Consider the following 20864-nt stretch of genomic DNA (forward strand, 5'->3'; position numbering starts at 1 on the left):
ATGTTATCAAAAATCTGACAAAATTGCACTATTTTCAAATGTCACGGAGCAGCGTCTTGTGCGCCACCCTCCTCAGGCTAGCCAGCTGAGGCGCCACCGCAGCTCTCAAGCTGTTCTGTACTTTCAGATTCACTCCACTTTTACGACCTGGATTATTAAGGGGTCACAGTGACTGCACAGAATGTGCCACACGACATTCTGGAACAGGGCTAGAAACTGCCCCTTCCTGCTGACGCGATCCACAGACTACAGCCACGACGTGACAGACAGGCTCCCTGAATCTCAGTGCCAGTACCCCAAGAGCTGTCAATCATTTGACATTGGCAGAAACAAACCAGCAGCGACCCTGAACATTTCTCCCTGCAGCAGAAGCCAAGACGAAGCAAATTTCAGAAATAATTACAGAAAGGTGGTTACTGACAAAAACGTAGCATCCTAAAAGGCCACAGGGGCCACTGTTACATCCTGCGGTGCTGGCTCAGTGCCAAGGAACTTAAATGCAGCATAAAAGCACAATGATAAAGCTCTAACAGCAGGACAGGGAAAGGACTGGAACAACTTTTTTAAAAAACAGATTTTTAAACATAATTAATGATGTTATGTCACTAGCAGTCAATGAGAAGCTTAGGCATTACCCAGGTGTCACCAACCAGTTCTCTGTCCTCCCAGTTCTGACAAATGCCAGAGATACACAGATAATACTTAACAGGCATTAGTTATTTAAGCATAAAATGACATTTCTCTTCGCCACTGTAAGCACTAAAAAAACCCAATACACCCTCCTACTCTTTATACAGTATCATCACTGTGTCTTAGCTGGAAATCCAAATTATTATTATTAAGGTAGCAACAGCATGGATGGCTAGTGATTTTCCTACCTCTCCTCCTGAGATTTTTACAGTAGTTGGGCCTTGTATCCTTGGATGCTGGGAATCAGAATGGAAGGTTGAGAGAAGATTTAAACTTCTGGTACGATAAAACCTCTGTCTCAGCCCCCACAGAAGTCAAATACGGAACAACAATACATTTACTACATTCCTTGGCTTGTGGATTTGCAGTATGTACCCAACAGACCTCTTCACACAGACAGGCAGTGGTAACACAGAATATTTGCTAGCGTGGGCCAAAGTAAAACAAATCACAGCAGTCACACCGATGAATCTGGCCAAATCAGTTACCAAGCAGGCCTGGTCTTCAGATACTGACAGAGGAGACAGACAAGGCATGAGACCAGTGGTTGCCATGGGGGAGGTATAGAGCACCACAGAGTAAATCTTCAGCCCATTGCTATGAGAGAAGAGCCATGAAGAGAGAGATCATACCTATTGCCAGAAAGACTCTAGACATAGCAGGGAATAACATCCACTAGTGCAACAGATGCAGCATGCCACAATGGATTTATGACCACCCAGCCAGCATCGCTGCGGTCATGAGCAGAGCTCAGCACTTAGGCATGCAATGCATTCCCCTGAAGCCGTCATCATCTAACCCTGGCAGAAGTTCACTCGCTGCTTGCCTGCATTGCAAATGTTTGAGAACATCCCCTACAAGAAAGGGGTGTCAACAGCAGGACCCTGGCCATAACAAGTCTATAGCTGAGGGGAGGAACATCACCTTCGCGGAGCTATGCTATTTTGGTCTTCCCCTGTGTTCTCACACCCCATCACTGCAAAAAAGACCAGCGCTGATGGTGTGTTTGAGCTTGCCCCACTCCAGTACTGGAGTTCCCTAACAGCTTTTCTTTAACAACAGTTGTCTTTAAGGCTTTGCAGGAGGACTGCTCCAGGATTATCTTTCAGTCTTACTGCGACGTGCCTTTAAAACCCCATGTTTTAAGCTACGTCAGAGTTCATAAGGTTTCATTTTGTCCTTGTTTGTAGCTCCAAAGCTTATTATTCATCTAATCCAGAAAAAAAATAAAGAGATCAATTGATGAAGGGGATTTCCTTGTGAGCTAACTTAAGGGTGTGCACATCAAAGCAAGCCAACAGGACCTAGGGTGGTGACAAGTTAAGACCCATCTTCAGAAAAGACACATTACAGGGAGCCACACACAGGCAACACTGACTCTAAAGTACAGCTTGTGGCAATGCTATTCTAAAGGAAGCCCTGACACACAAATACAGCTAGGTGTGAAAAAATAACCCACAAAGGAATCCACATGACAGGAGATCTCAAGTCACTTTCAGGGAAGCAAGCGTGCAAACAAGGCTCCAGCATGTATATTCACTAGAAGCTTCTGTAGCCTCAAAGATTTTCTTTAAGGTGAGGGAAGAGTCAATGCTTGCCAGCAGATGTGCTTGGGTTTTGTTGCTGCAAATAAGTCAGAGCTCTGGCCATGCCAGTCTACTTGCCTCATATAGCTCTCACCAAAATCCCTTCAAGGTAGATTATGTTCTTCAGAGGAGAATGGCTCTGGGATCTTGCTGATATGTGGTGTCGTTTGCTTCATTCAAGCAGGTGTCTTCTTCAGATTTATTCTGAAGTATGACTCACTTAGCAGTTATTCGTCATACTAGACAAAGTTACTTAGCATATAAGAGGTGATGAGCTCCATTAAAAAAAAAAAAAACAAACCACAAAAACCCAAACAAAACCCAACTCCCTTCTGAACTTTCAAAAAAGAACCTTCATACTATCTTAAGCATTTTTACACCATTAGCTTACCCGCTGCATAGGAAAAGCAAATGCTAAATGTGGTGCCTTACACCAAGTGGTATGGTGAATAGGTATGCCATATAATATTCCTGTCATTACTAAATGAATCTCTATTGTATCCAGGAAGCTACTAGAGGTCTTATATGGCTTTTATTAATAGAACTGTGATCTCTATGGAATGCAAGTTGAGAAAATGCCTCGTGCCTATCTTCCCTACCTAACAACTGTTGCTGAGTGACATTATCAATTGCAACTTGTTAGAATAAAATAATAGGAAAACTTTGCTCTAATCATTCACTACAGTTCAAAATGTAATCAAGCTTTCCAAACAGCAGATATGTAACAGGGAAACACAGCATTATTTCCTATTTATGAGCTGTATTTAATTGGCCAGTTTCTTGGGTCCACTGAAGCACTGTACAAGAAAAAGAAGGAAACAGAAGGCTTCACGCTATTTACAAGCCTCATAATCCTGAAAGGAGATGGGGACTCGTCTTGAACTATTGCAATCCCATGGGTGGCTTAATTTAGGGTAATTGGGAATAACTAGTGTACTGAGCATTCCCACCATGCCTGGCCAAGGCAGATACAGCAAAGACATGTAGCTTAGAAGTTGCTATGTTCATTCAAGAATAGACTTTTTTTAAAGAAAAAAAACAACTTAGAAGAAATCAGGGCATATTCACCTCTCTAGCTTTGCAAAAATAGTATAATATATTTTGAGAAGCTATGCTCAAATACTACAAATGCAAATTCTGCTCTCAAATAACTTTCAAATATCGTGTAGTTACGCATAAAGTGATAATCTATGAATTTTTTTGCAGAGTTAACATGATTAAAAAATAGGGTATTAAAGAAAAAGCATTTTATGTTGTCAGAACTACTTCGCTTGTGCATCAGATCCAGGTATCTGTATAAGTCCATGACCAGTTGTTGTTGTTTATGCTTTATTAACTTCTGCAAAATTATTCTTTCATAAGAAAGTTCCTCAATATCACCTTCTGCTTACGGCTAAAAGCACTTTGACGGTTACTGAGTATCAGGTTTAATTTAGATAAAGTAGACTCTTTTTACTTTATAAAATGTTTATGAATGGGAACTACACCTCCTTCCATAAAGTCTTCTGTATCATCAAAGTATGGCCTCATCCACACAAACCAAGCTCATACCAGTATTTGTTAATAGTTATATCTTACAGACCAAAACCACCTGACAATGAATTAACTCTTCAGATTTGATATACACTTACACTTTGAAATCACTTCATACCACAGCGCCACTACCTCTTCCTAAAGCAACTGAACTATAAAACTCAGCTGAAGGTCCAACTGAGTGCTTGTATATAGAGAGCACTTTCATGACACGACCAGCTAGTTGGTATAGTAGGAAAAGTCTCAAGGTCGCTTTTGATCCTCTATTTGTATCCAGCAACAGCTGTACAAAAGGCTGAGTTATTAACTCTTCACAGGTCTGAAAACACAGTGAGAGAAGAGATCTTACTGTGCAGATCACAGTCACTGCAGATAGCCTGCTAAAGAGCTAATTATACCCAAATTTAATTTGTAAGTTCTTTTTTGTAGGTCATTTTGTAGGGCACAGAATTTTAAAATGGAATAAACATATACATACTATGACTTTTTGCATAACGAAAGAAATTATTACAATGTTAACTCTTGTGAGTTTTCTAGTGCCATGAATAAACATGTGTTCAAGACAACAAAACAAGGTAAGCGCCTGAACGTATTTACAACACAGCTATAGTCCCTGATCACAAAGCACTTAGCTCTGAACAGCTAACCCGTCTCTTTCAATTCAATGGGGCAAGTATGTGTGTATGAGTAAGTGTTTACAAAATGAGTGCCAAAGTTAAAAATAATCCAGTAAATGGGACCTTAGAATGGATCCCTTTTTCATTTAATTCTTTATGGCAGTAATACCACTGATTTCACGGAGAAAATAATTAAATTCTGATAATTTATTAAGACAAGGGTGTTTAATTCATTTTAAACAAATGTAAAAGACTGCAGAGTTCTGTCCTGCATTTAGCGCTATTTAGGTTTTTAATATTGTGGATGACAGAATATTATACTTTTATAAAATCAGTAGATGACAGTGAACTGCAGGTGCTGCAGCTGCTCAGAGGGAAACAATCCAAAACAGACGAGTAAAATGGAGAAAATATCTGATATCAAAAGCATGAAGTTAGCTGAAGGCCAGTATTAAGTATTACACCTAGAGAGAAAAAAAAGCAAACACATAGTACAGCAACTCTGTTTCAACATGGGGTTTATAGGCTACAGACTGTATCCTTAATACTTTACTGTTGGGGCGGCGGGGAGGGCAACAAAAAAAAAAGCATCATTCCAGGAGGTATTACATAGGTTATCATATATATGGCATATGAGATAACTGTTCCACTTTTATACAACTTATAGTTCAGCTGGGTGTACTAATAAAGTCTCAGCTGGGGCATTCTAACATGGAGAATCAGATATCAATATAGATGTCTACGAACTGTATATGAACTGGCACAAGTCCAAAGGACAACAACTACAGTAATTCCAAGTCTAAAAAAACAAGAGCTAAGAGGACAGATTGTTAAATCCTTTTTCCTTTCTTCTAGAAAAGGCAAAAAGAGTAGAGGTAGGAAGATGCATGGTAATAGTCTTTAAATTGATTACTTGTCATAAATGGAGAAAAACTGGTAAATACCTTGGTCATATTTTATGTATTTAGTTTGCAGAAACAAAGATTTAGGTAGGTCTTGGGTTGAGTGGGAAGCATTCTAGTGATGAGAATAGTAAAAACTGTAATTGGCTGCATTAGGACGCTGCAGAAATCACTATTACTAAGCATTTTAAAAACAGGTTATCCAAACATTTGCCAGACAACCCATGTATATTTGATCCTAGAGCATCCAAATTACCTCTGAAGGTGCCTTCCAGCTGTACACAGAAGTTTTACTCAGACTTCATCTCCATAAACAAATTAATGTGCCTTATAATTAGTAGAACTTTTAAACGCACTTCTCTGGTCTTAGCTGATGCTGAACACTGATCTAGTTCTTGTATTTCAGCGCCACATGCACAGTGTAATAGTTTCTAATTAATTATAGGGATGCTATCTCTGTCCAGCAGCTCACATGCACATGAGGTCCAAAGGAGAAGTTTAACACAGTAGTTTGGTGACTATATAAACTGGAGAGAAAATATTCCTGAAATATTAAGGAACAAAATATGAAATGTTTCACTACTAACATGTAGCAACAAGATCCCAGTAGGCAGATGACACAGGTAAAGCTGTCTCCTTGCATTCAACAAAGAACAAGCCACAAAACAAAGTCAGCCAGCGATGAAATGTGTGATCCCTCGGCCTCAAATCCTGTAGCGGCTTGTGTACCTTCGGTCTGATAAGAGGAGTTCCACCAAGTACCACTGCTCAGTACCTAAAATGTCCTCAAGTACACAGGCTTTGTGAAAGAAAGGCTTATTTTTGCTCAAGGGCTCAATTCAGTAAACAATAGCTATGCCTAGTAGCACACTATTTCTAAAGGCTCTTTTCTTCTTCAAAATTACAGCGCTCTATCCTAGCCAAGCCATTATAATAGCAAAAAGTAATTTTGCACTTTTACGAGCAAACTGAAAATACCAACACTAACAGAATTTAAAGAATACATAATTAGGTTAGAATTAGAAAATGAAAACTAACATTTCCTCTAATTTGAATTACTTCTTGAAACACTATAAACTTTAACTAGGCAATGACAGGCTAATTTTCTGTTTGTGGGGTTTTTTTCTGCTGAGGCTTCTCTGTTCGTAAGAGAAAACACAGAACAGGATCACTAACTGGGAGGAAACTCAGTATTTTTATCATTTAATGTTTCAAGCTGTAGCTTCACGTTACTTATTGTACATCTTGATATTCGAACAGGATATTTTGTTACACAGTATCGTATAAACTCTACTGAGGTATCTCTGTAGTGTATTTCACAAACGTAAACAAACCAAATCCCACAACATGCTGTGAGTTGAGACAGTAACGTGCCCTCTTTACAAACACAGAACAAAGGAATAGAAAAGATGAGATAAAACAGTAATCTTGAAGAGACTTAGTTGCATCCCAAAGAATAAGGATTGGTCCTGTTAATCATGACAAATGGCTGAATTTGCAGATTATGTAACATTAATTGAACATGTGTTTGGGACTGTTACAAATCCAGACCAAAGCACTGCGAGCTGGGCAGTGAAAAATTAAGACACGCTGATGCGCAGTTGTAAAAAATACAGTTAAGCACAAAACATTTGCATTAATTATTTTCTTTTAACAAACCAAACAAACACAGAAACTCTACCATATGTTTGAGCCTTTAAATCAATATAAACCTCTGCCACCCGAGCAAAACAGTAGCCTGCAAGAGTTTCATCTTTTGCATGGGCCAGCTACTAGAAGGCTGAATATATATTTATTTAGATATAATAGCTCAGAGATTTGATGAATGACCATGTTTCCTGGATTCAGCAACAGGTAACATTGTAGACTATTTTACTTTCCAACTTGATGTATATTATTCCTTTCCTCCTAGCTTCTCCCCCAGTCTGTTTCCTTCCTTACTCGGATCTTCCCAGAATGAGCTGCCTTAGAGCTACACAGCAATTTCCAACAAAAAATTCTTGATTTCAAGTGAGGTCTGCCACATTCTCTGCGAGTATTTCTGCCAGTAGGATAGACCTTCCCTTCCTACCAGTAGTGTACCCATACATACACACACTCCCGCATACATCTATATCTGTACATATACTCACACACAAACACACATGCGTAATAGTTCTAATTCTGTCATTAACATAATCAGATGTAAAACCCCTGGATTTCAGAACTTTCTAAATTGCGCAGAGAATATATGATATAAACCCATCTCAAGTAAATCTTCTGCCAAGCAAGCCAATTCCTGCTTTAGGATGTGAGCCTCTCTTTCTGGTTTGCACATTTAACCACATATACATATACAGAAAATGTCTAGCTTTTGTCCCAGCATTGAAGACTGAAAAGATCTTTAGGTTTGAAACCATTTCTGTCTCATTTCTAGAGTTTCTCCCTTTGCATTTAACTCAGGTTTTTTCTTCTTGCTCACAGTAGTACCTACAGATGAGGGGTGAAGGTGATAAGATGCAAGACAAGTCTTCCTGTTCCATTGCCTAAATGCCATCCCAGAATACAAGGAACGATAAAGACAAGTGAGGCGGCAGGGATCTCAAGTTGAGCAAAACCATGGCTCGGGCATGCCCTAGGATACTACAATTGAGAAGAGCGAGTTTTCTGTGTTCCGCGAACCAGAAAAAGAACTGCATGAAAATGGCACTGGCTCACCACAGATGAGCTTGGGGGAAAGTTCTGCTTGAGCGAAGAAAAAAAAAGAATTTTCACAAAAGCTTTCAAGGCAGTAAAATTTGATGGGTTTCCACACTGATGTCCAACAGCTCGCCCTGACAATCAGTAAGTTACCTTCCTGATGTGTACCAAGACACCAGCAGTACGGTAGGACTATATCTTCTCAAATAAATTATTAGAAGAAAATTTTAATTTAATCAACAAATAATTCTCAGAAAAAATTTGGACTAGTTTCACTAAAGTGTCGCAAAATAATCACATGCCAAGCGTGGAAAATTTCAACCACACATCAGTAAGCTGAGGAACCTTAGAAGCAATTGGGAAAATAGTCTTAGATTGGGAAGTATTTGTCAATCTTAAATATAGCCATCTTAAGTACAGGCCTCTCTCCTAACACTACATTGGCTGTAATACTTCAGTTTTATTCTGAACTTAATAGTAACCTTAATATTAACTTTAAAAAACAAAACCAAAACCAAATCTTAAATAACCTGACAACACTCATTCAGATAAATTTTGTTAAAAAAAACCACAAGAAGAACTACAGGGAAAAAAAACAAAACACTCACACATACTAGCTGACAAACTGGATATAAATGAGGCTAGCAGGTAAGTAATTGCCTGGGGAAAAAAAAAAAAAAAAGTTACACAAACCCCCCAAACAGTAGTGATAATATAGTAAGTACAAATATACCTTGTCCTTGAGGAACTCCGTAAAATTCAGCAGCTATCCTTGCTGCTTCCTTACGGTTTCCTTTCACAATGTAGAAATGACTAAGTATAGCAAGGCTGATCTTCACAAAAAGTTTAAAACAAAAAAGTGAAAGTATAGTAAAGTAGACATTGGATAGCTGCTGGGCAAAAGGGCGACTTTCTTCTATGACAGTCATTGCTGCAGCAAAAGCGCTCTCAGTGTTTGGGTAGGGCTCTCAAATGTGTTGATAAGATCATATGGCTCCAGCCATGCACTCTTGGGAACAACTGGTCCTGAGAAAAGAAAATATCAGCTGGTCATGATGCCTGCTGCTCAAAATATGACGATTATTTATACTGTACATAGTATTGAGTTCACTACTGCTCCTGCTAGCCTGGTGATATTCAAGTGGGGCAGAATATAACAGAAATAGGTTTCAAGACCCCAGCTCGTACTTGTTCCACTTAAAAGGTCTGTTTTGTTTCAAATTCTGCATTTCTAATTAATTTATTTACCCTATTAATACATGTGTAAAAACACACTGTCAAAAGTATTATTAAGAACTACAATTTAATGTTATTAAACCAGGTAAGTCAGGTAATCAGTTTTTGCTAAAATAAGTTCTCCTGCTTCTTAAGTGCAATTGGTCTTTTGTGCTACTTCATCTCATGTTAGACTAATATTTTTTTCTTTACAAAACTAAAAACACATCAGTAAATACTTGAAATGCACATTAATAAAGAAATAGATTTAATATATACTAGCTTTGACAGCCTCTTACTATTTTGTTCTGGCTGAATGAAAATACCTAGTATACAAGGCTTACAGCATTATACAAAAAACAGTATTCAGAGCAAATTTTAGGAATCAAACTCCTAGATATTTTTATAAATAAGATCATGGGGCATCTAAAACGTAATTAAAATTAAATAAATGCAATGGTAAATATATACAGCATGGAAAATTTCTAACGCTTATGATACACATTTCATTGCGCTGCATTGTATTATTTTAAACCTATGACATGACAGACTTTATTTCTTGGCCAGTTTTAGAGAGAGGAATCTATACATTCCTCGGGTTTTTTAAGAATTAATTTGCTTATATACCATAAAGTTATTACTCAGAGTCATCAGGAGTTACACACAAGTTGTTCTATTAGTGTGAGTAATCGCTGAGTAAATAATGGTGTCACAACATGACACAGACTGAGGAGCTGCAGGACAGTACTAGATTCCTAACTAGGTGATAACCCTAAAATAAAGAATCACGGCAGCATAGGAAAAACTCTTGTTCTAAACTTTTATATTTCTTTTTAAGTACAAGAAATAGTGTCTTGAACTATAGTTTAAAATACTCTACCCACAGTAATTTTAAACTAAACCACTTTTTCTATTCTACCCTGAATTCTCTTGTTTGATGGTCAGAAGAAAACATTTTAGAATGTTGGCAACTGTCCATCAGGAACAGAGGGTATGATCCAAATGTCACTGTGCCCACAGATCCCTCTGACTTCAATGAACAGCATAGCAGGCGTTAAGGATATGATACAAAATCATATTTCTGAAAGGAAAGTGGCAAAATAAAGAACCTCTTATCATCTGCCTCCAGGAGAAATTTATTAAGAGTAAGAAACGACAACGTTTTCCTGAAGCTACATTCAAGTAAATCTATATAAATGAAGAAAAGACAATGATAAAAGAAAATGTGCTTGGAAATAAGTATCAAGATTTTTAACAGACATGAACTGAATTGTGCTTATAATAAGAGAAACACAGTCTTTTTCCTTGAAAAAAAATAATCCAAATAAAAGTCAAAACAGTAACTACAAAAGGCAATTAAAAAGCAGTTTACACTGTAGACTACATTAGTCTGTTAAAAAATATATGCATTTTCTCCTAATTTTCATTTATAGACATTTTCTCATCCAGCCAGAATAGGAACTGCTCTCCTCATACCATAGTTAGAAGCAGGAGTGTGTACTTAAAATGCCAAATGAGAAATCCCTTTTTATATTTGGCACATTGTTATCTGACACTGAATTGAGGTGTCATGTTTTCCGTAAGGATAAATAGGCATTATGTTCTGAGCTCCACTGCCAATTTCCGTTTCAGTCATTAACAGAACCGATATTTTCCTTAGCAACACATCCAGTATTGGAATTTACTACTTCTTCCATATTTTTACTATATTATTAAGCTCAATTCAATCAGTCCAAAAATTCCCCTGCCATCTTAAAAAGTACCTGTTTTGCAAATTTACCACACAGAATAACGAAGAATCATAATTATCTCATGGAAAACATTTTTCTTCTTTATAGCGTTTTACGTGACTCCACATTGCATCATCTAGTAACTGTGCTTCCCCATCTGGACTTCTCCCATGTTTTGTTAATTAACAAAGCAGTCTTTACAGAGGTGAAAATCCAAATAGCAATTACTATAAATAACAGCTGGAGTTAACAGCAACGCTCAGAGTTAATCTTCCCCTTACTGTTTCCTGCTTTTTTAACTGCAGTAGATAAACCACTAAAAAGAAATTTCTCAGTCGTTGTCTTCTTTGGGTTGAATTTTTCTGTAAAGGGTCAACAAATATAACAAAAACCGTTTAAAAAATAAGGTTGTGGATGCATGTAATATTTTGTAAGTGATCTTTCAAAAATCCTCTGATCTGTAGAACGACATGAAAACTGAGCAGGAGGGTTATTCTTGTATCAAAGCTTGTATTTTGTCCTCTCCAAAATTTCCCTCCTCAGCTATAAACTACATAAAAATGAAAGAAATTATGAGTGTTGAGAATTTCAGTTCACACATGCCCACAAGCACCTGGCAAAATTACTCTCCTAATAAAATTTCTTCTTTTTTAAAGCTCTACAACTTATTACACGCCAGCCTAACTGGGAACTCTCCCAACTGCACAGAACAACCAAGTTTATCCTAATCTAAGGCTACTAAAGCTCTGCAGAAATTGCCATTACAGCTTGTTGGCAAGCCCATGCTACCAGGCACCCGGTCATTAAAACAGAGCAACTGGTCAGATGTAAATGCTCACATGGCATTTTGGGAGAATCAACAATGTGAATACTTAGACAAACACAAAATAGCTGAGAGCAAGCCCATGCAGACTGGGAGAACCAGGAACAGAAAGCTACAGATGTTGCAAAGGCAATCACCAAGTAGAAGCATGAGTAAATAAATGAAGGCTCTGACATTCCATGTGATGCCATGAAAGAGTGCAAAAAGCTGGCATGTAAGTGTTCCACATTTTCTATTGCACGGCAACGTGAAGCAATTGGAGTCTGGTCTTGCAGCAGTGCAGAATACTGACAGCTTCCAAATAGAAATGCACCAGCAATTCGTAACAAATATAAAAAGTTACAAAAATATCAAAGCACTTGAGAAAAGCAGTGGTTTACACTGGACATTTGCATTTCCTGGATAGTTTTGACTTTTGGAAATTAAATGTCTCTTGCCTAATTTCCTCACTTGTAAAATGGGTTTAAAAGGGCCACTCAATGGAGTACCCTGAAGATGACCTCATTACCGTTAACAAAAGATTCCAATATTCTGGTGAAAATAATACTGAAACTAATTAGGTATCTACTAATTTTCCTTTTAACACAAAATTTGGATAACAAACCTAAATAAAACGAAATAGTGTTTGTTCATTCACTTAATGGCTACAAAAGGGATAGCATGTCAAATTTTTGTAACATTTAAGGTTTTATCATAGCACACAGGAAACTGGCACCAAGCTATACTGCAGATAAACAATATTAGGATTTTTGTTTTGTTTTAAGAACATAGTAATGCTGTGACAGACAAGAATCCCCCTAGCTTGACATACTAGCATATTCATGGTAAATAAAACAAGAGCAATGTAATCATTTCTCTGATACGCTTTCCTCATTTCTGGCAATTAACTATTTTAATTTTAAAAGCATTTTAAAAGCTTCAAATACTGGAATTTATGGTCTTAAATTCCCTTTTAATGTAGCTTGGTCAGTTATAATTTCTAAAGTACATAACCACTATATTCAAGACAACAATATTCCCATTTGTAACGACTATAAAAGTAGTTAATTTCAAACTCCAGTGCTCAAAGTAGCCTGCCCTTCAATGCCTCACAGCGTAGTGGCCAACGACAGGAAGAAAGTATTCAGCAGCAGCACCTGTTTATGCTAATTCAAACTGTTTGTGAAATCTAGTGTGACATACCCACATCCAGAGTAACTTTTAGAAAAAAAGTATGCTTTACCTTCTATGCTAAATTACATAACCACATTAATAAACTCTTTATTTTGTTCCAGCAATGTTTCCTCGATGCTTCAGAAGGCCAGTGTGTTTAATTTTCAGTAAAGCAAGATACACAAGAAAAGTAACACAACTGATACAATATTTAGTCTTTCGAGGCATTTTTTAATACTAAAGACTGTTAAACCCTTAGCAACACAACTTCTTTATAGCGTATACTGTCTTTGGTTCTAGAAAATACACTTACTTCTAAATAAATCTTTTTAAGTAATACCCTTAAGTTAAATTTATATATGCTGTAAAGGAGTAATTATATTCATGGCATAAATCCTATTACAGTTAGTTTTAATAGTTTACTTCAGTATTTTGCAGATGCATCTAAATGTCTGAAAGTGAATTTTTTTTTTTAAAGACCAGATATGCAATACAGTATAAGGAATTATTTGTATGACACTTCACCTGCATGTCTTTCTCCACCTATAATATATTTGGCTAAAAATACACAAGAAGGTAAGATAGTCGTCCTGCTTTTGAAACTTCTGCCTAATAACAAATACAATAGAAGATAATTCAATGAAAAAGGATGCCAGGCAGAGGAATGGGAGCTCTTAGGTGCTTTGAGGAATACATTATTTTATACATTATAGACAAGCCACCAGGAGAAACTTTGAAAACAATGACCTTGAAACAGAAAGAGTTTAAAATAAAATCAGTAAGAAGCCACTAGTTCTAGTACTGAGTTTCTGATGTAAGCATACAATGCCTGATGAAGAACTAAAATATGCTGAGAAGCCTGAGCTACTAAAAAGGCAATGTCTAATTCAGCATGAAAAATGACCTGCTTAGTGATCTGCTGACTTGTATTTTAATAGGTGTATGGGCTGCTAATCCTCAATACTTAAAATTTTATCTGACTCATCTAAACTTACTGAATGTTACTTATGTCATTTCCTCCTTGGTGTACGTTAAGCAATTTTTTCTATTGTTTCTTATTTGAGGCATTTGAACTGAATAAATCTAGACACAGACCAACCATTTTTAAATTCATTTGCTCACATATGTCGTTATGCAAAATGTTACCTTAAGCTAACATTGAAGGCAAGACAAAAAAAGACAGATGTACCTCAAAAAATGACAGACATCCTACAGAACAATCTTCAAAAAATATTAAACATTCTTTCCAGTAATATCTTTCATAAGTTAAGAATATTATGCATCCATGGTGAGGCATAGAAAAACAAACAAAAAAATTATTTGGTAACTGCAAGAAATTCAGAAATTGGAGTGACTGGAAGACATCAAACAGCTCTCTTTCCAAATTCAAGCCATTAGCACAACCCAGACATTACTCATTCTTTGCAAAATATGAAAAGAGCTGGCCAAAATACAGACATCGTGCTAGTTTTGGGGGACTGAAGAGACAAAAGTGAGAGAACACAAACTTTGGTTCAGAAAAGACCAAGCCTGGTTCAGATCTGAACAGCTTTTTCATTGCACCCTGATGTTTTCCTTAAAAATTCTACAGACTTACTTGGCCGCATGACAAAGCCATATTCACAGCACAAAAACCTGAGAGTTGTGTTGCCACCTGAAGTAAACACAACATTTAAAAAAAAATAAATGAAAGGCCTACATCTCCTTTTTACAGTTTTTCTTCCTGAAGTACCTTAATGCCATGTCTATCCAGAATCTACGCAAACAATGCAGCATGAAGTTACAGCTGATACCCAAAATTATGTTTCATTTGGATTTCTGCAGTTCTCATAATTCATGCTAGTCTCCTGATCACCCAACTAAACACCAAAAATCTCTTTCAAAATGCAGTGCAATGACATCTTAAGTGTCTTAAGAGGGAAAATCCAAGTATCATATAACATGTCACTCTCCTCCTCTTAGTAGCTGTGCTCTCACTTTTGACACTCATTCTACTGAACACCCATGTATTTAGATACTATTCCTCTCCTTGCAGAAGACTATGAAACACACCAGTTAATTTAAAAAGCTTTAACACACAAAAAATTCATCTTACACAAGTTCTATTACATATATATAATTTCCCTCTGTATTTTGGTGTAGCACATCATTTCCAAAGAGTTCTCAAACTGCTCCAGAAAGTCCAAATTCATGCCTTTGGATAGATACAGTAATATGTTTGGGTTTTTTTCCTCCACTGTATTAAAATCAGTGCTCTGATACAGTTCCGGTTCTACACAAGTCAAGTTCTTCTGGTACATGAATGATGCAACTTTTCATTTGTCACATCATGTGAAGTTTGCTTATTCTGCTAACTTTTACTGACTTTACATTGGTATTATTCAGGTGTTTTGTCTTTCCTACTCCTATCATAGAAAACAGATATAGGTTTGCATATCTGGATTTCCACTTCCTGGTCAAGAATTTAAATATCAATCAGTATCTTTAGACATAACAGACATACTGCCGTATGTACTTTAAAAAGATAAAAAGTAACTCAGGTATGTAAGCAATGATGAAATTCCAGTTTTCTAACTTTCTCAGTTCTTTGAAGGAATAAACTAATTTTAAAACTGTATCACTTTGTTAGACACCCACCGGATAGCTGCTTCTCACAATGGTGATAGATGCCACTTCACCTACAAGTCTAATATCAAATGATCCCTTCTATCAGCAACATTATCATATTAGCATGCTTGATCTGCTTAACCAGTCCATTTAATCACTTACAGTAAAGTTGTACACAGAAGGGAAGCAGGTATAACTGACCAGCTTACAAGTAAATTCAATCTGAGTGCTGCTAAGAAACACGGTAAGTTTGTCCTACACTGTTTGTTGCAATCCTCTTTGGATACCTAACACAGCCCAATTATTAAAAGTATTATAGAAGATTCCAAAATAAGTCATGTGTGTACTTGGAGACATTACTAAACTCAGAAACATGTCAGACAGCAGGCACACACAGCCTGCTGACAGACAAACTCTAGCAAATTTGCCCCCCAAGAGTTTCAAAAGTTACCACCTCCAGCTGCCCATTCCATTCCTCAGCTAAAGGTTCCTGCCCCTCCTTCTCCCTTCCTGGAAATCAACAGGAAGGAATCTGTATTGGTATTCAGCCTCTTCAGTTCAAAATCGGGCAGTTTAAACTGCTGATGAGTTTAAACTAACCTGCTGGATTGCACATTGAAAAAAACACTCACACCCCTTACCACCCATTCTCCTACGGAGATAGTAACCTACTAAAAAGTAGTAGCAAACTATGAGGAGAGTGTAATACCAAAATGCACGTGCAAACTGCCTCTTAATAAGGACACTTAGCTGTAATTTTTGATGGTTCAATGCACTGATACAGCTGTATCAGTGAAACTTTGAAGAGTCTCCTCATTTTGCATCTCCTTCCCTTTGTACAGTTCCTTTCTTGGGTCCAGACAAATGTTTTCATTGCCAACCACATGTCTACAGAACTTCACTATTCTTCAGCAACTCACTCACCCTCTTCCTTAGGCACCTGGTACTAGGGCTACTGTGCTTTTGATAGTTAAACTAGCTTAGCAGGCAGTGCAACCACCCTATTAATCTAAATTCACGTAACCAAACCTGGTACTTTTGCAGTTTTTACAGTTAAAACTTTTCTTTAACGAACTGCAAAAATATCACGTGTTCTTATTAAGTAGCTCTCTCTAAATAAAAAATAAAAAACCAAATCGGTAACACTCAAATCCTAAAGGAGCCATGACATGCAGATTTGGTTTTCATCACATATACAGTTAGTATGTGAGAAATGAATTTGACAGAAATTTTCTATTTCAACTGACAGTTTTCAGAAGACCGTATTTGCACCTTTAAGTAATACCTCTGCCATTTTGAAACTTACACAGACCTCTTCAGCTGTTTGAATTAATACTATCTGGACCTACGAAACAATTTGGGATTCATAGTAATTACTTATTTATGTGTAAGACCTTTAAATTATGCCAAAAAGATGAAACAATCGTGAATCATTCTGAAGTTAAAAGTCTGCTCAAAATAATATCTGTTGTGAATGTTTTGTCACCAATTTGAATTCCCTTCAAAATTTTTAATTTTATTCTACATTAGTCTGTCTTTTGTCATTTAACTGATGATTTTATTTCATGACAAACTGTTTCTAAAACCAGTGAAATCATCTGTTTCCTTTAACTTCACACACCCTCTCTTCAAAGTTTTTCCAGGTTTTCTTCTGGCCTAAGTAAAAGTGGTTTCATTAGTCTCCTTTCTGTGTAAAGTATCTTTTGGTGGCCATGAATGTTATTAATAAAAGGAAATTATAAAGTCAATTTCATGACTTGGTAGAGACGAGAGTTAAAAGATTTATTCTGCCCGCGTATGTCACTATATGCTGACTCCCATGGCTAGCGTTCCTATCAGAAAGGTTTTTTCCATCCACTAAAAATGGTATCAGTTAAGTGATATCATCATGACAGAGCTTGCAAAACATTCTTTTCCTCAAGCCGAGGCATGACAGTCTCTGCTTGGTGCTTTTACAAGAGACATAAAAATACTTCATGATGAAGAACTTCGAACTGACTTAGGGAATGAGGTAAAACTGGAGTGAGGTGGATCAGTAGCACACAGGCTTCTTGCCACAGAATGCAAAGCACAATGAAGTGTGAAAGCTTCAGTGGAATCAGCGATGTATGAGAGGACCTTACCTAACATGGCTTTGTATGCCATGGAACGGGCAACAACAGATCCGACAGGAGCCAAAAATGAATTGTGTTGGGCTCCAAAACATACTTAGAGTTTGTTTTGGAGCCAAGAATACTTGGTTCCCTCTCCAACGCAGCATTCTTACGCCGCTAAATGAGACAGCGTTATAAAATATCAAGTTCATTCTGAAATCAGAAATTTAAAATTCCCTGAGATTTTCTTGCTATAAGAATTTATAGCAAGAATTTCTAGCAATAAGAATACAGAGGCAAGTGAAAACTGTTTACTTATCTTCTTATTCTCCATACTTTAAAGATACAAAGCAAAAAAAGGAGGTCATGAGGTTAGAAGCAGAAACCCTTCAATGTGGTCCAGAAAGACTGCTTCTCTTAGCCACAGCCTTTCCACACCAGTTGTAAAAAAGGCCCACCCAGAAGAGGTGCGAAGTGAAAGGGAGCTGTTGCAACAGAGACAAAAATTCCTCAAGTTGCTCACGGCCATGTTTATTTTAATCTTTATTTGCATTTTGAGAACTGCCTAAGAGGTTGTGTGTTGCTACAACATTTCAACAATAAAAGACAAATTCAGTAAAGGATTTTGATATTTATGGTAAAATCTAGGAAGTATATAAATGGCTCTAGACCAAAAAAAGTTATCTATACAGCCCTTGTCTAACTAGCTAGGTACCGAAGATGCCACAGGCACCTGAACTTTCACCTGTAAAATCAGTCAGAAATTTAAGCCCCAAGGTCAAAGGTTCCACCACCTGGGCTGAAGTTAACACCTCTCCTTCACCTGGAATTCACAAACCATACACCCCAGACTGTCAGCCATCTCGAAGCTGCTATCTATGTGTACCATGTTAGAACTAATCTGACTCCAGCAGAAAAATAAAGAACTCACAGCAATCTCTGTTCACGGTCAATGTCAACACTTGCCATTTTATTTACAGATTAAAGGAATCACTCACTAACTTGACCATCAAACTAGAAACATACCAGCCAAAGCAAGCAAGCTGCTCTCTCTGAGAGATCATCAAATCATCAACTGCTGACTGGGATCGATCCTGTTGAAGTGCTGACACTATAAAAAAAGAACACATGATTAATAGATCAAAGAGTGCATAAGAACACAATTCCAAAGTTGGATAATTCTGGGGAGGAACAGAAGAAAGGAGAATTCTACATTTCAGACTTGCTCCCGACCTCATCTCTGCGTTTCGTTCAATTAGTCTGTAATGAAAAATTATGAAATTTCTCGAAGTAAGAATCAGCCTGAGCACTGCCATGCCTTAAGCACTCTGCTGGTCTGAGCCTGTGCTCAGGCACACTGAATATCTTATACCACTGCGTCTTGGAAACGGTCACCGAAAATTTCCTGCCTCCCCAAGATTCTATAAATTTGCTTTCATAATGATAGTATTTGATCCATTCAGGCTAATACAACTTCTTTAGCTGACAGTAACTTATGCCACTATTCTTTAAAAAAACCCAGATTTAATATATTTCACAGAACAATTTGGAATTTACCAACAAACAGCTGCTGTGAATAATCATCTTCCCTTCTTCCTTCACAACTGGCTGCTTTTTTCAAAAGTTTTCTCCTCTTTTGATTTTGCAAGATTCCAGTCATAAAAAAGCTATAGGGTTCTTTGTTCTGAAACAGTAACGGATCAATCCTTGAATAAACTGCACCATCTGTGTTCCCCTGCACACTGTGCTTTTAAGTGACATTTATTGAAGGGTTCTACTAAAATAAACCCAAAACCACATGAGCAACAGCCACTTCTATTCAAACCCCAAACCACATGAGCAACAGCCACTTTTATTCATTTTTCTTAAAAACACATGCTAACATGAATTTGGCTAAACCTTTTGATTTTTGGTCTTCTTCAGGTACTTAACTGCTGCTTGGGAAATTTCACTACTTTACTCCTGTAAGTTCTGCCTTAGTTATTTAAGTTATCCCCAACAGCAGATTTCCTTAATATCTAATGAAAAACTCCAAACTGCAAAAACAAGAACTGAACACAAGACCAAAGGCAAATGAACCTTTTGTTTGTAGAAACAAGAAAAGGATTGCATTCACATTTATAACTATATTTTTGATTACAGCAGAGATTTCACAACTTCTGAAACCTTTAGGTTCCTCAGTCCGCAGTAAAAGCTTCCTTGTTGCTTCTAAGTCTTCAAATATTGCGGGGAAAGTACCCACTTTTCAGTAACAGCTATCCAAGGTTTCAGTAACACCACATTACAGACCATAAATCAAACCCCTTTACCTCACAACAATTAATGTTTTCAATAGCAAATCAAAACATAACATAATAACAAGCCGACAAAAACCTTTACACAAGAAACTCTCTGTGTTTCTGGAACTCTTCTGGAGTATCAGGAAGATGGAGAATTACCAAACGGAAAATGGCAAAGCATTTCTCATCGAAACATTGCTGAAGAACCTATTATCCTCCACGGGCCTGCGACTGGCTTCATTATGGCAAATGCACAGGCACACAGAAACCAACAGCATCGTGAAAAAGAGGTTTCCAACTACAAGGAACGTGCCCGTAGGTACTTTCACATCCTACATTTAATAACAGTTCTAAACAGAGATGTGCTACAGTTGCTCAAGCTGGGTGAAAACACAGAGCGTGAGTATGAGCTTTTTCCTCTTCCATTCCCTACCTTCATCTGCAAAGATTTTTCTTCCCTGAAGCACAGAACTGACTCTCAGTTACAGGGGAGGAAAAGAAAGAGCACCATCAGCACAGAACACACATATTTCAGAATAACCTGACAGTCTACACCTTCTCCTCCCTATCCCTTCAATCACCATGGGGCTTCCCACCTTTTCAGACCCCTGTGTCTGAGCTCCTGTTCCTACTCCCCATATTTACACCATTGGAATCTTAGGACTGGAAAGAGGGAGTTATATTTAATTGAGCCACTGCTGACACCTGTTGTCCGCCCTGAGAAATCTGTGTTAATCCGGCCTGCTGTACTCGATACAGTGAAATATGGGGGAAAAAAACATTGTACAGGCTCTGTCTTCCCCCAGTTCTCAGATTCATAATGTTGCAGGTCCGGGGAGCAGGGGCCCGGGAAGAGGACTTCGAAACCGCTTCGCCACATCAAATTGGTGCTAGCACACCTTATTTTAAGTGGAGAAGGAGGGTGAGAGACTGCCTTAGCCTGCAAATGGTGTGGAAT

At 37.5% G+C, this 20864-nt stretch overlaps 1 protein-coding gene across 2 annotated transcripts in view; it reads right to left on the reverse strand.

Annotated features, from left to right (window-relative positions):
* ASB5 (ankyrin repeat and SOCS box containing 5) overlaps positions 1 to 20864 on the reverse strand; it is a 41325-nt gene that overhangs the window by 19624 nt on the left and 837 nt on the right. Inside the window, exons 2-3 of one of the 2 annotated variants that reach the window (XM_040598033.1) lie at positions 18654 to 18738; positions 8741 to 9033 (exon numbers count right to left, since the gene is read on the reverse strand). In XM_040598033.1, the coding sequence (XP_040453967.1) occupies positions 8741 to 8936 (196 nt within the window). In that variant the 5' untranslated portion in view covers positions 8937 to 9033; positions 18654 to 18738. The remainder of the gene's footprint in view (positions 1 to 8740; positions 9034 to 18653; positions 18739 to 20864) is intronic. The other variant, XM_040598216.1, reaches the window with a different exon arrangement.

This window comes from Falco naumanni, chromosome 1, assembly GCF_017639655.2.
Source record: "Falco naumanni isolate bFalNau1 chromosome 1, bFalNau1.pat, whole genome shotgun sequence".
In the NCBI taxonomy this organism is placed as follows: Eukaryota; Metazoa; Chordata; class Aves; order Falconiformes; family Falconidae; genus Falco; species Falco naumanni.